General features: G+C 26.5%; 1 protein-coding gene across 1 annotated transcript in view; it reads right to left on the reverse strand.

The window, feature by feature from the left end:
- LOC134837766 (relaxin receptor 2-like) overlaps window positions 1-12,394 on the reverse strand; it is a 28,423-nt gene extending 16,029 nt beyond the window's left edge. The window contains exons 1-13 of the mRNA XM_063853153.1: window positions 12,298-12,394; window positions 7,289-7,522; window positions 7,145-7,222; window positions 6,952-7,075; window positions 6,815-6,886; window positions 6,673-6,750; window positions 4,277-4,348; window positions 3,944-4,015; window positions 3,809-3,880; window positions 3,605-3,745; window positions 1,653-1,724; window positions 1,217-1,288; window positions 899-970 (exon numbers count right to left, since the gene is read on the reverse strand). Of these exons, the coding sequence (XP_063709223.1) occupies window positions 899-970; window positions 1,217-1,288; window positions 1,653-1,724; window positions 3,605-3,745; window positions 3,809-3,880; window positions 3,944-4,015; window positions 4,277-4,348; window positions 6,673-6,750; window positions 6,815-6,886; window positions 6,952-7,075; window positions 7,145-7,222; window positions 7,289-7,522; window positions 12,298-12,394 (1,256 nt within the window). The remainder of the gene's footprint in view (window positions 1-898; window positions 971-1,216; window positions 1,289-1,652; window positions 1,725-3,604; window positions 3,746-3,808; window positions 3,881-3,943; window positions 4,016-4,276; window positions 4,349-6,672; window positions 6,751-6,814; window positions 6,887-6,951; window positions 7,076-7,144; window positions 7,223-7,288; window positions 7,523-12,297) is intronic.
- Window positions 12,395-13,853: the final 1,459 nt, after the last annotated feature.

Consider the following 13,853-nt stretch of genomic DNA (forward strand, 5'->3'; position numbering starts at 1 on the left):
GTATTTTCATGTTACAAGAAGATGCAAGTTAATTGTCTTGTTCGTTTTGTTCCTTCGCATCGGAAAAATACATCGAAAGTGTCTGACGATGACACACGCCTACTGTCACCTTTGCAAGAACTTTTCCAGAGACATTCGTTGAATGTTTCTGAGAAAATTGTTTTATTTTTTATCGGTTACGGATTGAATGGAATCGAAGCAGCGTATAGTAATTATGGCGGTGAAAGTTTTCTACTTGAATTTGTTCCTAATTGACGGATGATTTATGGTTTACTCCTTTGAGGGAACAACGCTGAGGAAAGTTAAATAAACTTTGTCTGTAAAAAAGTTTTTTTTAGGAGGAATGTTGTAGTTAATTATGCATCACGATTCACGTTACAGATTGATTTATTCCTTTTTTCGGAGTAATGCTCAAGTAGCTTACGATGTCTCGAATTTTTATTTGTTGTTGTGTGGAAGTACTTGAGGCACTTGAATTTGATTTATTTTCTTGGAAACTGTCGGGAAAAATGAATTGTTTGTTTACGAAATAGAAATCGATAAATTTTGATGCGAAATGTTGTTCTTCCGAATTTGATATTGGTGTTAGATTTTTGGAAGTGCTTTAATTTTTGATATTAGTCTTGAAAAGAAATCGGGAGCTTCAAATTTAAATTAGGCTGTTTTCGGTATTATTTATGATGTTAAATGTTAAAGATTGCTGATTAAGGTAAAGCCCTCGAAAGGTAGGTATGGAACATTTGATTCCTTCGTAGATCTGCAAGATTCAAAAAATTTTAGATTTTCTTGATGAAAGAACTTAAGAATCGTTCAAACAACCTACAATGTTACCTAAAATGTCATGTCATTGAGTCTCTTCGAGTCTTCTTAAGGTTTTAAAGAAACAAAAAATACTTACATATGTTGCAAACTTGTCAAATTCTGCAAGGTTTTGGAACTTAACGACTTGAATTCATTATTCTGCAAATGTCTGAAAAAAATCGAAAGAATTTCATTGAAAAATCTTTCAACCGAACGAAAAATTTGTAAATGAAAATTTAATTCGTTAACAAAAAAAATTTAATATGTCACAAAAATACTTCGTCGTCATGTGAGTGAATTTAATTTTAATCATGAAAATAAGTGACAATAACATTCGCTCTTTGATCTCTTTCCTTTTCTATTCACATATGATTTAAAAGGAATTTTATTGAAAAAATTAAATAATAATACTCACAACGTTGTCAAGTTATGTAGTCCTCGAAATGCGTTTCTTCGAAAGACGTTGATGTTATTGTCGTTCAAACTCCTAAAAAGTAGAAAAAAATTAATATCTTGTAAGGAAAAAAATGCATTAAAAAGTCGTCGGCTTTTATGATGACATTTATCTGTTTAAGTTGTATTTTATCACGTTTGTTTCTCGCTGTTAAATGAAGCGTGCCGACCTTGAAAGCAGGATGGAAATTGATTTTATCTTCGTAAAAAAAATTTCTGTACGAGGCACGAGACAAATAATTACATTTTTCCGTTGTTTTCAATAAACTTGAGCCTAAAGCGTTTTATCTCGTAAAATCGTTAAAATGTTTTAAAGGTCAGCGCAATTTTTTCATATCTTCCATTATTGGATAAACAAATTATAAAAGTTTAGATTAAGATTTAAAACAAATACTTACAATCCCAATAAGTTTGGTAATCGAGCAAATGTCCCCTCTTCCACAACTCGAATTCGATTTTCCGATAAGAATCTGTGAACGAAACGTATAAAAACAAATTGAAACATTATTTTATCATATTTTGTGGGTAAAAGTATCGAAAGCAGCATGTAATGTAGTTTTATGATATTTACAAAATTTCCAATAAATTGGAATGAAAATTACAAAGTGAGAGTGACGGTTCATGTACAATGCCACGAAAAAAGATTTTTTTAACTTTAATATTTTTTTAAGAATTAATTTTCTAAGAATTGTCACAGACTCATGATTTTCAGAAAAAACAAAAAATAAATAAATATTGAGATTTTATTGAATTTTGTTCCTCTGTGCTTTTTTCATAGAATGAAATAAATTGTAACTCAATGTAACAACAGCAAGTAAACATATAATTCACAGGGTATGGTGTTGCATTACATTGTGGGATGTAATTACTTTAAATGAATTGCGAATGTTTTTGTTTACCTCGTTTGAGTCATGTTATAATAAATAGTGAGATATGGAGTTATTGTCATCTAATTAAAGATCATTTTATCCTTCAATAGTTATTAAAGTGATCGAGTTTTTAATAAAAATTTTTATTTCTCTAAAGAGGAGTATTAAAATGTGAAAATATTTGATTTTTTAGACTTTTTTTTAAAAAATTAAGCAATTTTTAAATTTATTATTATTTATTAAGCAGTTTTTTAAAAAAGTATTTAAAGAAAATTTAGAAAGATTTTTTAATCGGATTTTAAATATTTATTTTTTTTATTATGAGGAGAACAAAAATGTGAAATATTCATTTTTGGCTTTCGTTAAAAATTTTTTACAAATTTTTTTCATTCAAAAATTTTATTTTTAATTTTTAATTCTTCAAATATATTCTAATGTCTTTGCTTAAAAAGAGACAAAAATAAAAAAAAAATTATAAAAAAATAATTTTTTTAAAATTAATATAAGAATTTTTTTTTAAATTATTATAAAAAATCATTTTTTTAAAATTATTATAAAAAAAAGTAAAATTTTTAAATAATTATAAAAAATTATTTTTTTTAATTATTTTAAAAAATTATTAAAAAGATCAAATTCTAACCTCAAATTTCATTTTCAAATCTTACTTTCAAAAAAAAAAAATTTTCTGCCATTTTTTTACGTTTAAAAAATTATGGAAAATTTCCATTGCCATTCTATTGACAAAATATTTCTTTGGAAATGGTTCAATTCCAATAATTGATGCAATAACAAAGAACTTTTTTTTACGCAAAATTCTTACTAAATTGTGCAAAGTAAGTACAAAACAAAAAATATTTATTGTTTTCGAATCTGAATTCAAAATGTCGAAATATCAACAAAATATTTCTTGAAGGAATTTAATACAAAATAAAAAGACGCAATTGCTGTTTATGGGTCAGGAAAGTTTTTCCCAGATACACATTTAACCCTTTTTCGCTAATTTTCTTGTCATTTATCTTTTTTTTTTCAAACAATGCGTAATTACTTTTCTTTCTTTATCTCTCTTTTTTTCAGCTTCTTTTGTAATCACATTAAACTGAATTTTATCAAACGTCAATTCTGTATCTTTTTAATCACATTAACGCAAAAAAAATGTTCTAGTCTAGACTATTCTGCGAAAGATAACGAACTTGTATTGAAAATGACAACGCTTTTGTTCTCCTTTCTCTATTTTTAGTGAAACATATCACTTCGAGCAATTATTATAAAGTTCACAAAAAAAAACTAAAATTTAATATTTAACATGAACTGTCAAAAGTTTGTTACCAAAAAAAAAAGTTTAAACTTTAAATTAACTGTAACAGTAATAATAACAAAAACATGAATTTCACGTTTTTCATTAGAATCAATTGAAGTTTTTTTTTGTTGTCTACAAACTTTTTCAATGCGATAAAAAAAATTTTGCATAATTTTCTACTTACAAATGTTGCAACCGTGGAAAGTTGAATGCATTCTGGCCAATTTTAGTAATTTGATTTTTGTCCAGTGACAAGCTAATGAGGTTGTCAAGTCGGGGCAACAAGTTGTCCGGTACAGCAGTGATGTAATTTTCGTTCAAATATCTGCGTTAAAATTTCATGTAAATATGATCATGACCTAAATGTTTGCTGAATTTTATTACTTACAGTATTTTGAGGTGCTTCAATGACTCGAAAACTTGTTTGTTGAACGTCGTGATGCTATTATTTCGTAAGTCTCTGGAAAATGTTTCGCACGAGTAAGAGAAAGAGTGAATGAAAGACTGGCAATTCAAGACTTACAATTCAATTAAATGCTCCAAGTTGACGAAACACAAATCCTGCATTTCGGATATTTCGTTACCCGAGAGGATTCTGCAAAATATGTCGTAATTAAGTGAAGGTACATGACGATTATTATTACTGCTATTATTGTAAATTATTTTCAAAATATTGCGAGAACATGTTACATAAATAGTAAATTTAATGGGAAAAGAGGCAAAATTATTCAGCACAGTTCACTTTTCGTGGAAATTATACGCCCAGGCTTTAAATTATTACATCAACAGACTATTTGGTTGCATCGTTGCATGTATGAGAAAAATAGCAGAAAAATGTAGAAAATCGAATACTTACAAGTTTTGCAGGTTCGTTTCGTGTGGAAACATACGATTTGGCAAAGTTTGTATTTTATTCTGGCTCAAGTGACTGAAATTACAAAAAAAAAATATTCATAGAATAGAACTTTTGTTACAGATTTTTTTTTTTGTATAAAAATCAACATATTGTGTTCAGTTCACTAAATGTTCACTACCTAAAATAATCTTTCAGTACAAAAAAAAAACGATCTTTTTCCTCCTTTTTTATTTTTTTTTTTTTTATTTTAATGTGTTTTTATAAAAAAAATATTTTTTTTTCTGCACATTTATTTCCGAAATTTATTATTATTTTAATAAATATTAGAGTTTTATTCCGTTTTGTTTATTTTTCAATGAACAAATAAAAAAGCAAACTCAAGCAAATTTTCAGATAGTTTTTTTTTTATTTTTATTAATAGTTTTGTTTGTTTTATTTTCAAGTCTAACAGTGCATTCAATAATATTTTTTTTGTAGATCATTAATTTTAATTCTTATTATGAGCAATTTTTCTGCATTTTTTTATAATTTTTTTTTTGTATAAAAAAAAATATTTTAAAAATAAAAAAATGATGAAAGCTTGCATAATAATGTAATTTTAAACTTTTCTATTTTTCACTTTAGGGCAAAATAACTCAAGCATATTAGAGGAAAAAGGAAGGAAAACAGTAGTTTTATGATAACATTTATTAGCTTTTTTTCTATTTTAAAAAATATTTGTTTTTAGTTTTGTTGAAAGTACGATTAATCAGGCGTTTGCAATTTTTTGTTGACAAATTGAAGGATTTTTAATTAAAAATAATTAATGAACATAAATTTATTGTTGAATAACAGAAAATGGTTCAAAGGAAGAAATTGTCAATGAATATCAGACGTTTCGATGACATAATTAGAAAATGTTTGTTAAATTTAAATTTATAATATTTATTTCCAGAAATTTCTTGTCCGTCAAAGAGATGAATTGCATAGAATTTGAGTAATTGCATTTCATTGGAATTGTTTATTATTGAAAGATTTCTTTATGTAAGACTTTATTTTTTTCAAAAGTTTTTTTTTTATTTTTCTTGATTTTTTTTAATTAAAAATTATGAAAATTTAAAATTTATTGAATAATTTAATATATATTTTTTAATTATTTTTATTAAAAGTATTTTTAATTTTTAAGGCATTTTCTATCTTTTAAGAGAAGCTCCAAAATATTAATTTTATTGTTGCTATTATTTTTTAGAAGTTCGTTATTTAAAAATTAAAAAAAAATATATATATTTTTTTTAGTTCTTTTAAGTATTTAATTTTTGTTTTTTTTTTTAATTATTTTAATAATTTAATTTAAATTGAATTAATTTTATTTTTTAATTTTGAATAATTACAAAAAAAAAATCAAAAGATTTAATTTTCTTCAATTATTTGTTTGTTTTAACTATTTCCCTCTATGACTTGAGGTTTTATTACAAAAAAAAAACTTCCTATTTTTATCCTTCTTTTATGTTTTTATCGAAGGTTTATCATCATTTGAAACAAAAAGGTTCAGCTAATACGATCGTTATTTCTGATCTTTATCGATTTTTATCCTCATAATATTAAAAATTTACTTATTTTTTCAAGTTCAATGACAACTTTGGATTTCTAATAAATTTCACAAAAAAAAAATTTTTTTTTTCATTGTATTATATTATTTTCATTAAGGTGTTTACGAAGAAATTTATTTTTTTGTTTAAGTCAAGGACTATTTTTTCTAAAGAATATTACTTGGCAACGACAATGTCAAAAAACGTTCAAAACCTTGAAAATTCATTTCATTCGAAAAAAAATATATACACGAAAAAAATTTGTTGACTTTGTCTTAAATGTTACATTAATGACTGAATAAATAAAAGTGTACAAAAAAATAATAATTAAATGCCAAAAGTTAATTTCAATCATATATATTTAAACAAACCATACAAAAAATCATTGCATCAAGAATTAATTTGAAAACCCCTTTTATTTACAAAAATAAATAAAAAAAAATTAATTATTGTCACTGTTGATCATTATGTCTCTGTCGAAAAGTAAATAAATAAAATAATATACTTTGTGCAAAAATTGACTCTTTAATTTTTTCTTACTTAATTTTTATTTTTTTTATATTTTTTTAAAATTAATTTAATTAAATTTAAACTATTTTAAAAAAAAAATTTAATTTTTAATTTTTTTAAAATAAATTTAAATAAAATTTAAAGAAATAAATTTAAATTAAATTTAATTAAATTAATTTAAATTAAATTTAACTAAAAAATCAATGAAAAAAAAAATAATTTGAGGACTCTCTGTTGAAAACTGAAAAGTTTCTCATAAAAAAATTTGAGCTTTTATTTTTTTAAGCTAATTAAAATTAAAATTAAATTTTCACTTACAGCACATGAAGAGGAACAAATCTCAATCTATCAAAGGCAAATGGCTCGATGGTTTCTATTTCACAGTGTTTCAGCACTCTAAATAATAAAGTAGAAAGGATTTTAAATAAATCATGAAAAAAGTTTAAAAAAATCTACTTACAGTTCTCTCACACTTGGCAACGTTTCAAAAAATTGTTTTGTCAAAACTGGGTAAAAGTTGCCACTTAAATCACTGAAAATCATAAGAAAATGATGACATGAATCTTTTAACTCTACAAAACAAAAAATAGTTCTCACAGTAAATCAATGCTACTGCTCATCGGTTGAAAATGTGGAATTTGCGTGAATCCTTTATGGGTACAGATGATATTGTCGGCGAGGCACGTGCATGTCTTATTTTCCACTGAAAACCCTCGCAACGCTGAAAAAAATGTAGAAAAAAGTAATAATTGAATTTCATTTTTTTTTCTCTTTCTGTTTAAAAACTTACAACATTCCTTCGTGTCGATTTCAGCACCGGGATTTTTGCGAAACAGATGATTCCAGTACTCGTTCCCGACGTGATCGTCTTAAAAGTAAATTTAAAAAAAAAGTTGTAATTTGATTTAAAAAGCCAAGACTCTGATTAACTTACCGCAATTTTGTTCGTCCGAGCCGTTTTCGCAATCAACGATATTATCGCAATTTTTCCTTTGCGGAATGCATTGCGGCGAACTGCTGTCGTCGACATTTCCAGCAGCATCGGTGACGTTGCACGAAAAGCATCCGATACCGCATGTGGCACACTCGTCAACGATGCTTTGGCGCGATTGTGTTTCCGGTGAATAGAATAAATTTGCAACATTATACACAAAATTGCTGGCAGCTGCTAGACATAATCAAATTAGAAATTTACATTCGTTTTGTGAAAATGAGGTGAGTTTCAATGGACATTTAGTTGTAAATGTGTGGAAAAGTCATCATTTTGTACAAAAAGAGGATTACTGTGAGGAATAATGGATAGTTAATAACCTTGAATGAAGGAAGTAAATTGTGTTATTTCGATGATAAAAAAGTGCAAGGCGTCTCCATTTTTTGATTTGTTTTATTAGAATTTGACGCAAGATGGCATTTTATTATAAAAAATAATTGCTCTTGATTTAGTTTTTAAAACAAAACTATGTCAAAGAAAAAAATTTTTTCAGTTTCAATTTTTTTGCAGTTTTGAGTTATAAAATGCTTAAAAATGATAAATTAGCGCCCTCTGACAAATTTTTATCCATTTAGAGCAAGATTTGACAAAAATAGCTTTGACACAGTTTTTGACACAGTTTTTTTGCTCTTGATTTAGTTTTTAAAACAAAACTATGTCAAAGAAAAAATTTTTTTTCAGTTTCAATTTTTTGGCAGTTTTGAGTTATAAAATGATTAAAAATGATAAATTAGAGCCCTCTGACAAATTTCAATCCATTTGGAGCAAGATTTGACAAAAATAGCTTTGACACAGTTTTTGACACAGTTTTTTTGCTCTTGATTTAGTTTTTAAAACAAAACTATGTCAAAGAAAAAATTTTTTTTCAGTTTCAATTTTTTGGCAGTTTTGAGTTATAAAATGATTAAAAATGATAAATTAGAGCCCTCTGACAAATTTCAATCCATTTGGAGCAAGATTTGACAAAAATAGCTTTGACACAGTTTTTGACACAGTTTTTTTGCTCTTGATTTAGTTTTTAAAACAAAACTATGTCAAAGAAAAAATTTTTTTTCAGTTTCAATTTTTTGGCAGTTTTGAGTTATAAAATGATTAAAAATGATAAATTAGAGCCCTCTGACAAATTTCAATCCATTTGGAGCAAGATTTGACAAAAATAGCCCTCTGACTTTGACAGCAGATTTTAGCTTTGACACAGTTTTTGACACAGTTTTTTTGCTCTTGATTTAGTTTTTAAAACAAAACTATGTCAAAGAAAAAATTTTTTTTCAGTTTCAATTTTTTGGCAGTTTTGAGTTATAAAATGATTAAAAATGATAAATTAGAGCCCTCTGACAAATTTCAATCCATTTGGAGCAAGATTTGACAAAAATAGCTTTGACACAGTTTTTGACACAGTTTTTTTGCTCTTGATTTAGTTTTTAAAACAAAACTATGTCAAAGAAAAATTTTTTTTTCAGTTTCAATTTTTTGGCAGTTTTGAGTTATAAAATGATTAAAAATGATAAATTAGAGCCCTCTGACAAATTTCAATCCATTTGGAGCAAGATTTGACAAAAATAGCTTTGACACAGTTTTTTTGCTCTTGATTTAGTTTTTAAAACAAAACTATGTCAAAGTTTTTTTGCTCAATTTTTTGATTTAGTTTTTAAAACAAAACTATGTCAAAGAAACTATGTCAAAGAAAAAATTTTTTTTCAGTTTCAATTTTTTGGCAGTTTTGAGTTATAAAATGATTAAAAATGATAAATTAGAGCCCTCTGACAAATTTCAATCCATTTGGAGCAAGATTTGACAAAAATAGCTTTGACACAGTTTTTGACACAGTTTTTTTGCTCTTGATTTAGTTTTTAAAACAAAACTATGTCAAAGAAAAATTTTTTTTTCAGTTTCAATTTTTTGGCAGTTTTGAGTTATAAAATGATTAAAAATGATAAATTAGAGCCCTCTGACAAATTTCAATCCATTTGGAGCAAGATTTGACAAAAATAGCTTTGACACAGTTTTTGACACAGTTTTTTTGTTCTAAAATGATTAAAAATGATAAATTAGAGCCCTCTGACAAATTTCTTTGATTTAGTTTTTAAAACAAAACTATGTCAAAGAAAAAATTTTTTTTTCAGTTTCAATTTTTTGGCAGTTTTGAGTTATAAAATGATTAAAAATGATAAATTAGAGCCCTCTGACAAATTTCAATCCATTTGGAGCAAGATTTGACAAAAATAGCTTTGACACAGTTTTTGACACAGTTTTTTTGCTCTTGATTTAGTTTTTAAAACAAAACTATGTCAAAGAAAAATTTTTTTTTCAGTTTCAATTTTTTGGCAGTTTTGAGTTATAAAATGATTAAAAATGATAAATTAGAGCCCTCTGACAAATTTCAATCCATTTGGAGCAAGATTTGACAAAAATAGCTTTGACACAGTTTTTGACACAGTTTTTTTGCTCTTGATTTAGTTTTTAAAACAAAACTATGCTCTTGATTTAGTTTTTAAAACAAAACTATGTCAAAGAAAAAATTTTTTTTCAGTTTCAATTTTTTGGCAGTTTTGAGAAATAAAATGATTAAAAATGATAAATTAGAGCCCTCTGACAAATTTCAATCCATTTGGAGCAAGATTTGACAAAAATAGCTTTGACACAGTTTTTTGCTCTTGATTTAGTTTTTAAAACAAAACTATGTCAAAGAAAAATTTTTTTTCTGTTTCAATTTTTTGGCAGTTTTGAGTCATAAAATGATTAAAAATGATAAATTAAAGCCCTCTGACAAATTTCAATCCATTTGGAGCAAGATTTGACAAAAATAGCTTTGACACAGTTTTTGACACAGTTTTTTTGCTCTTGATTTAGTTTTTAAAACAAAACTATGTCAAAGAAAAATTTTTTTTTCAGTTTCAATTTTTTGGCAGTTTTGAGTTATAAAATGATTAAAAATGATAAATTAGAGCCCTCTGACAAATTTCAATCCATTTGGAGCAAGATTTGACAAAAATAGCTTTGACACAGTTTTTGACACAGTTTTTGACACAGTTTTTTTGCTCTTGATTTAGTTTTTAAAACAAAACTATGTCAAAGAAAAAATTTTTTTTTCAGTTTCAATTTTTTGGCAGTTTTGAGTTATAAAATGATTAAAAATGATAAATTAGAGCCCTCTGACAAATTTCAATCCATTTGGAGCAAGATTTGACAAAAATAGCTTTGACACAGTTTTTGACACAGTTTTTTTGCTCTTGATTTAGTTTTTAAAACAAAACTATGTCAAAGAAAAATTTTTTTTTCAGTTTCAATTTTTTGGCAGTTTTGAGTTATAAAATGATTAAAAATGATAAATTAGAGCCCTCTGACAAATTTCAATCCATTTGGAGCAAGATTTGACAAAAATAGCTTTGACACAGTTTTTGACACAGTTTTTTTGCTCTTGATTTAGTTTTTAAAACAAAACTATGTCAAAGAAAAATTTGGAGCAAGATTTGACAAAAATAGCTTTGACACGGTTTTTGACACAGTTTTTGAGACAGTTTTTTTGCCCTTGATTTAGTTTTTAAAACAAAACTATTCAAAGAATTTTTTGGCAGTTTTGAGTTATAAACTGATTAAAAATGATAAGTTAGAGCCCTCTGACAAATTTCAATCCATTTGGAGCAAGATTTGACAAAAGTTTCAATTTTTTTGACACACAGTTTTTGAAATTAGAGCCCTCTGACAAATTTTTTTGAGCAAGATTTGACAAAAATGACACAGTTTTTGACATAGTTTTTTTTTTGATTTAGTTTTTAAAACAAAACTATGTCAAAGAAAAATTTTTTTTTCAGTTTCAATTTTTTGGCAGTTTTGAGTTATAAAATGATTAAAAATGATAAATTAGAGCCCTCTGACAAATTTCAATCCATTTGGAGCAAGATTTGACAAAAATAGCTTTGACACAGTTTTTGACACAGTTTTTTTGCTCTTGATTTAGTTTTTAAAACAAAACTATGTCAAAGAAAAATTTTTTTTTTCAGTTTCAATTTTTTGGCAGTTTTGAGTTATAAAATGATTAAAAATGATAAATTAGAGCCCTCTGACAAATTTCAATCCATTTGGAGCAAGATTTGACAAAAATAGCTTTGACACAGTTTTTGACACAGTTTTTTTGCTCTTGATTTAGTTTTTAAAACAAAACTATGTCAAAGAAAAAATTTTTTTTCAGTTTCAATTTTTTGGCAGTTTTGAGTTATAAAATGATTAAAAATGATAAATTAGAGCCCTCTGACAAATTTCAATCCATTTGGAGCAAGATTTGACAAAAATAGCTTTGACACAGTTTTTGACACAGTTTTTTTGCTCTTGATTTAGTTTTTAAAACAAAACTATGTCAAAGAAAAATTTTTTTTTCAGTTTCAATTTTTTAGCAGTTTTGAGTTATAAAATGATTAAAAATGATAAATTAGAGCCCTCTGACAAATTTCAATCCATTTGGAGCAAGATTTGACAAAAATAGCTTTGACACAGTTTTTGACACAGTTTTTTTGCTCTTGATTTAGTTTTTAAAACAAAACTATGTCAAAGGAATTTTTTTTTTCAATTTCAATTTTTCGGCAACAAATTGTGAATCAAAATTTATAAAAAAATGTTTTTTAAGAACATTTAAAAATGCTGTTCAAAACCTATTTTGGAGAAAAAAAAATTAAATCTCATATTTTTACTGAACAACTAAAATATAACTCAAATAGACAACTGAAACTCCCATAAGGCACGCTTGTTAACTCTTACTATACTTTACACTAATCTACATACTCTCGAAATATGCGACGTATTCCCATCTCACTCTTCACTATTTAAAATGCCATTTTATGATCCAATCCACATCGCTGTCTACTAACTGCTATCAAGTCGAACAAATGTTCCTTCTGTCTGTTATTTTTATCCGCAAAATTTTCAACTGCTTGTTGGTTTAATGCGCGCTTACTTACATTTGCCGCCAACTACATCGATTTTATTGTTTCCTAGATGCAATAATGCCTTCCTGCCACAATCGTTTGTGTGCATACTTGCGATTCCGAAAGGCATTTAAGTGGCAATAAAGAATAGTTTATCTCTAATTGGATAGTAATACCTTTGCGTTCTATTTATCGGAATTCGATGCAATTTGGTGTCTGTCTCAGATTTAGTGCAGATCTGCTAAATCGTTCACAAAAAAAGTTTTTCGTTCTGTTAAATTTGTCGAAAATTTTCCAATCAAAGGCGCGTCTCAAATGCATACCTCGAATTTTGTCTCGTTTCGATGGTTACTCCCCCTATTTTGGGAATGGAAGTAGCGAACTAATGTGAATTGAGAGATTAAAATTTCAAGTTTTCATTGACTAATATTGCCTCTAATTTGATGTAACAACTTCGTGTTCTTGGTGTGGTTCGAATAATGATATCGAATTGAACTAATTTAATGATATTATGCTGTTTGTTGCGAACGAAGAGAATGGGTATTGTGATAAGAGGTTTTTGTTTCTTTGTGTCGATGCACAAATTAATTATATGAAAGTTGTGTTTTGAGATTCGGTTCGAGATTAACATTTTGAAAAGCTATCTTCTCTCTCTCGAGACAAAGAAAAGATGAATCAAGTAAAATTTGAACGATTTTAGTTTAATTAGAAAATGAAAACTCTTCAGTCAAAGGCAATCCGTCTTGAATTCCAATGAAGTTCGGACCAAATTTCTATTGTTCAAGTTATTTTTGTTTTTCATCGGATTTCAGTTAAACAAAAAGAAAGAAGAAGCTTTTCTTCGTATTTTTTTCTTCACTTCGATGTGAAAAACCTCACGTGTCTCAGCATTTACTTTGTTTCTCGGAAGTTACTTTGTAAGAATCTTCCGTACATTCGCACCCAAAGATTTGAAAGTGTTGACATATCAAGTCAAACAAAATTTGAGTTCTGTTTATCTTTCACGTTTTCGACATAAACACAAGCGAGATTTTGATCTGTTTGGATGTAAGAAATGATTTACAAGAGTTTTTTGGTTTAAAAAGAGGTTAGTTTATGACAGTTTGAGGTTAAACTCAATTTTTTTTAGTTTAAATTTTAAATCTTGAACGGTTGAGTTACTATTTAAGGTAATATTGAGGAACCAAGGGAGTTAATTCACTGAAGCAAAATTAAAATAAGATTATAAAGCGCCATCTATTGTCAATTCTTGTCAATTTTTCCTCATTGTGAATAACTGCCTTAAACAATTCATCTAAATTCAGTTTTAAAAAAATATTTTTAGATAACAATTTTTTGAAAGATATTCAAAAATTTGCTGGTTTAATGAAACTAATTTTAGCTCTAAAGAACTAAAATTTATCTTTTTCGTTTCACAGGGCACATATTTACCGGAAAATCTGATCATATGCCGCATTTCCTGTGATTTAATAAAGAATCAGCACTTTCACTTGATTGTCAGCCATTTAGAGTTCATACCAAAGAACTTGGTAGGAATGGCTTTGAAAACTTTTCTTGTGTAGGAAAAAGTTTATTTGTGTTGAAATGTT

The sequence above is a fragment of the Culicoides brevitarsis genome, chromosome 1 (assembly GCF_036172545.1).
Source record: "Culicoides brevitarsis isolate CSIRO-B50_1 chromosome 1, AGI_CSIRO_Cbre_v1, whole genome shotgun sequence".
Classification (NCBI taxonomy): domain Eukaryota; kingdom Metazoa; phylum Arthropoda; class Insecta; order Diptera; family Ceratopogonidae; genus Culicoides; species Culicoides brevitarsis.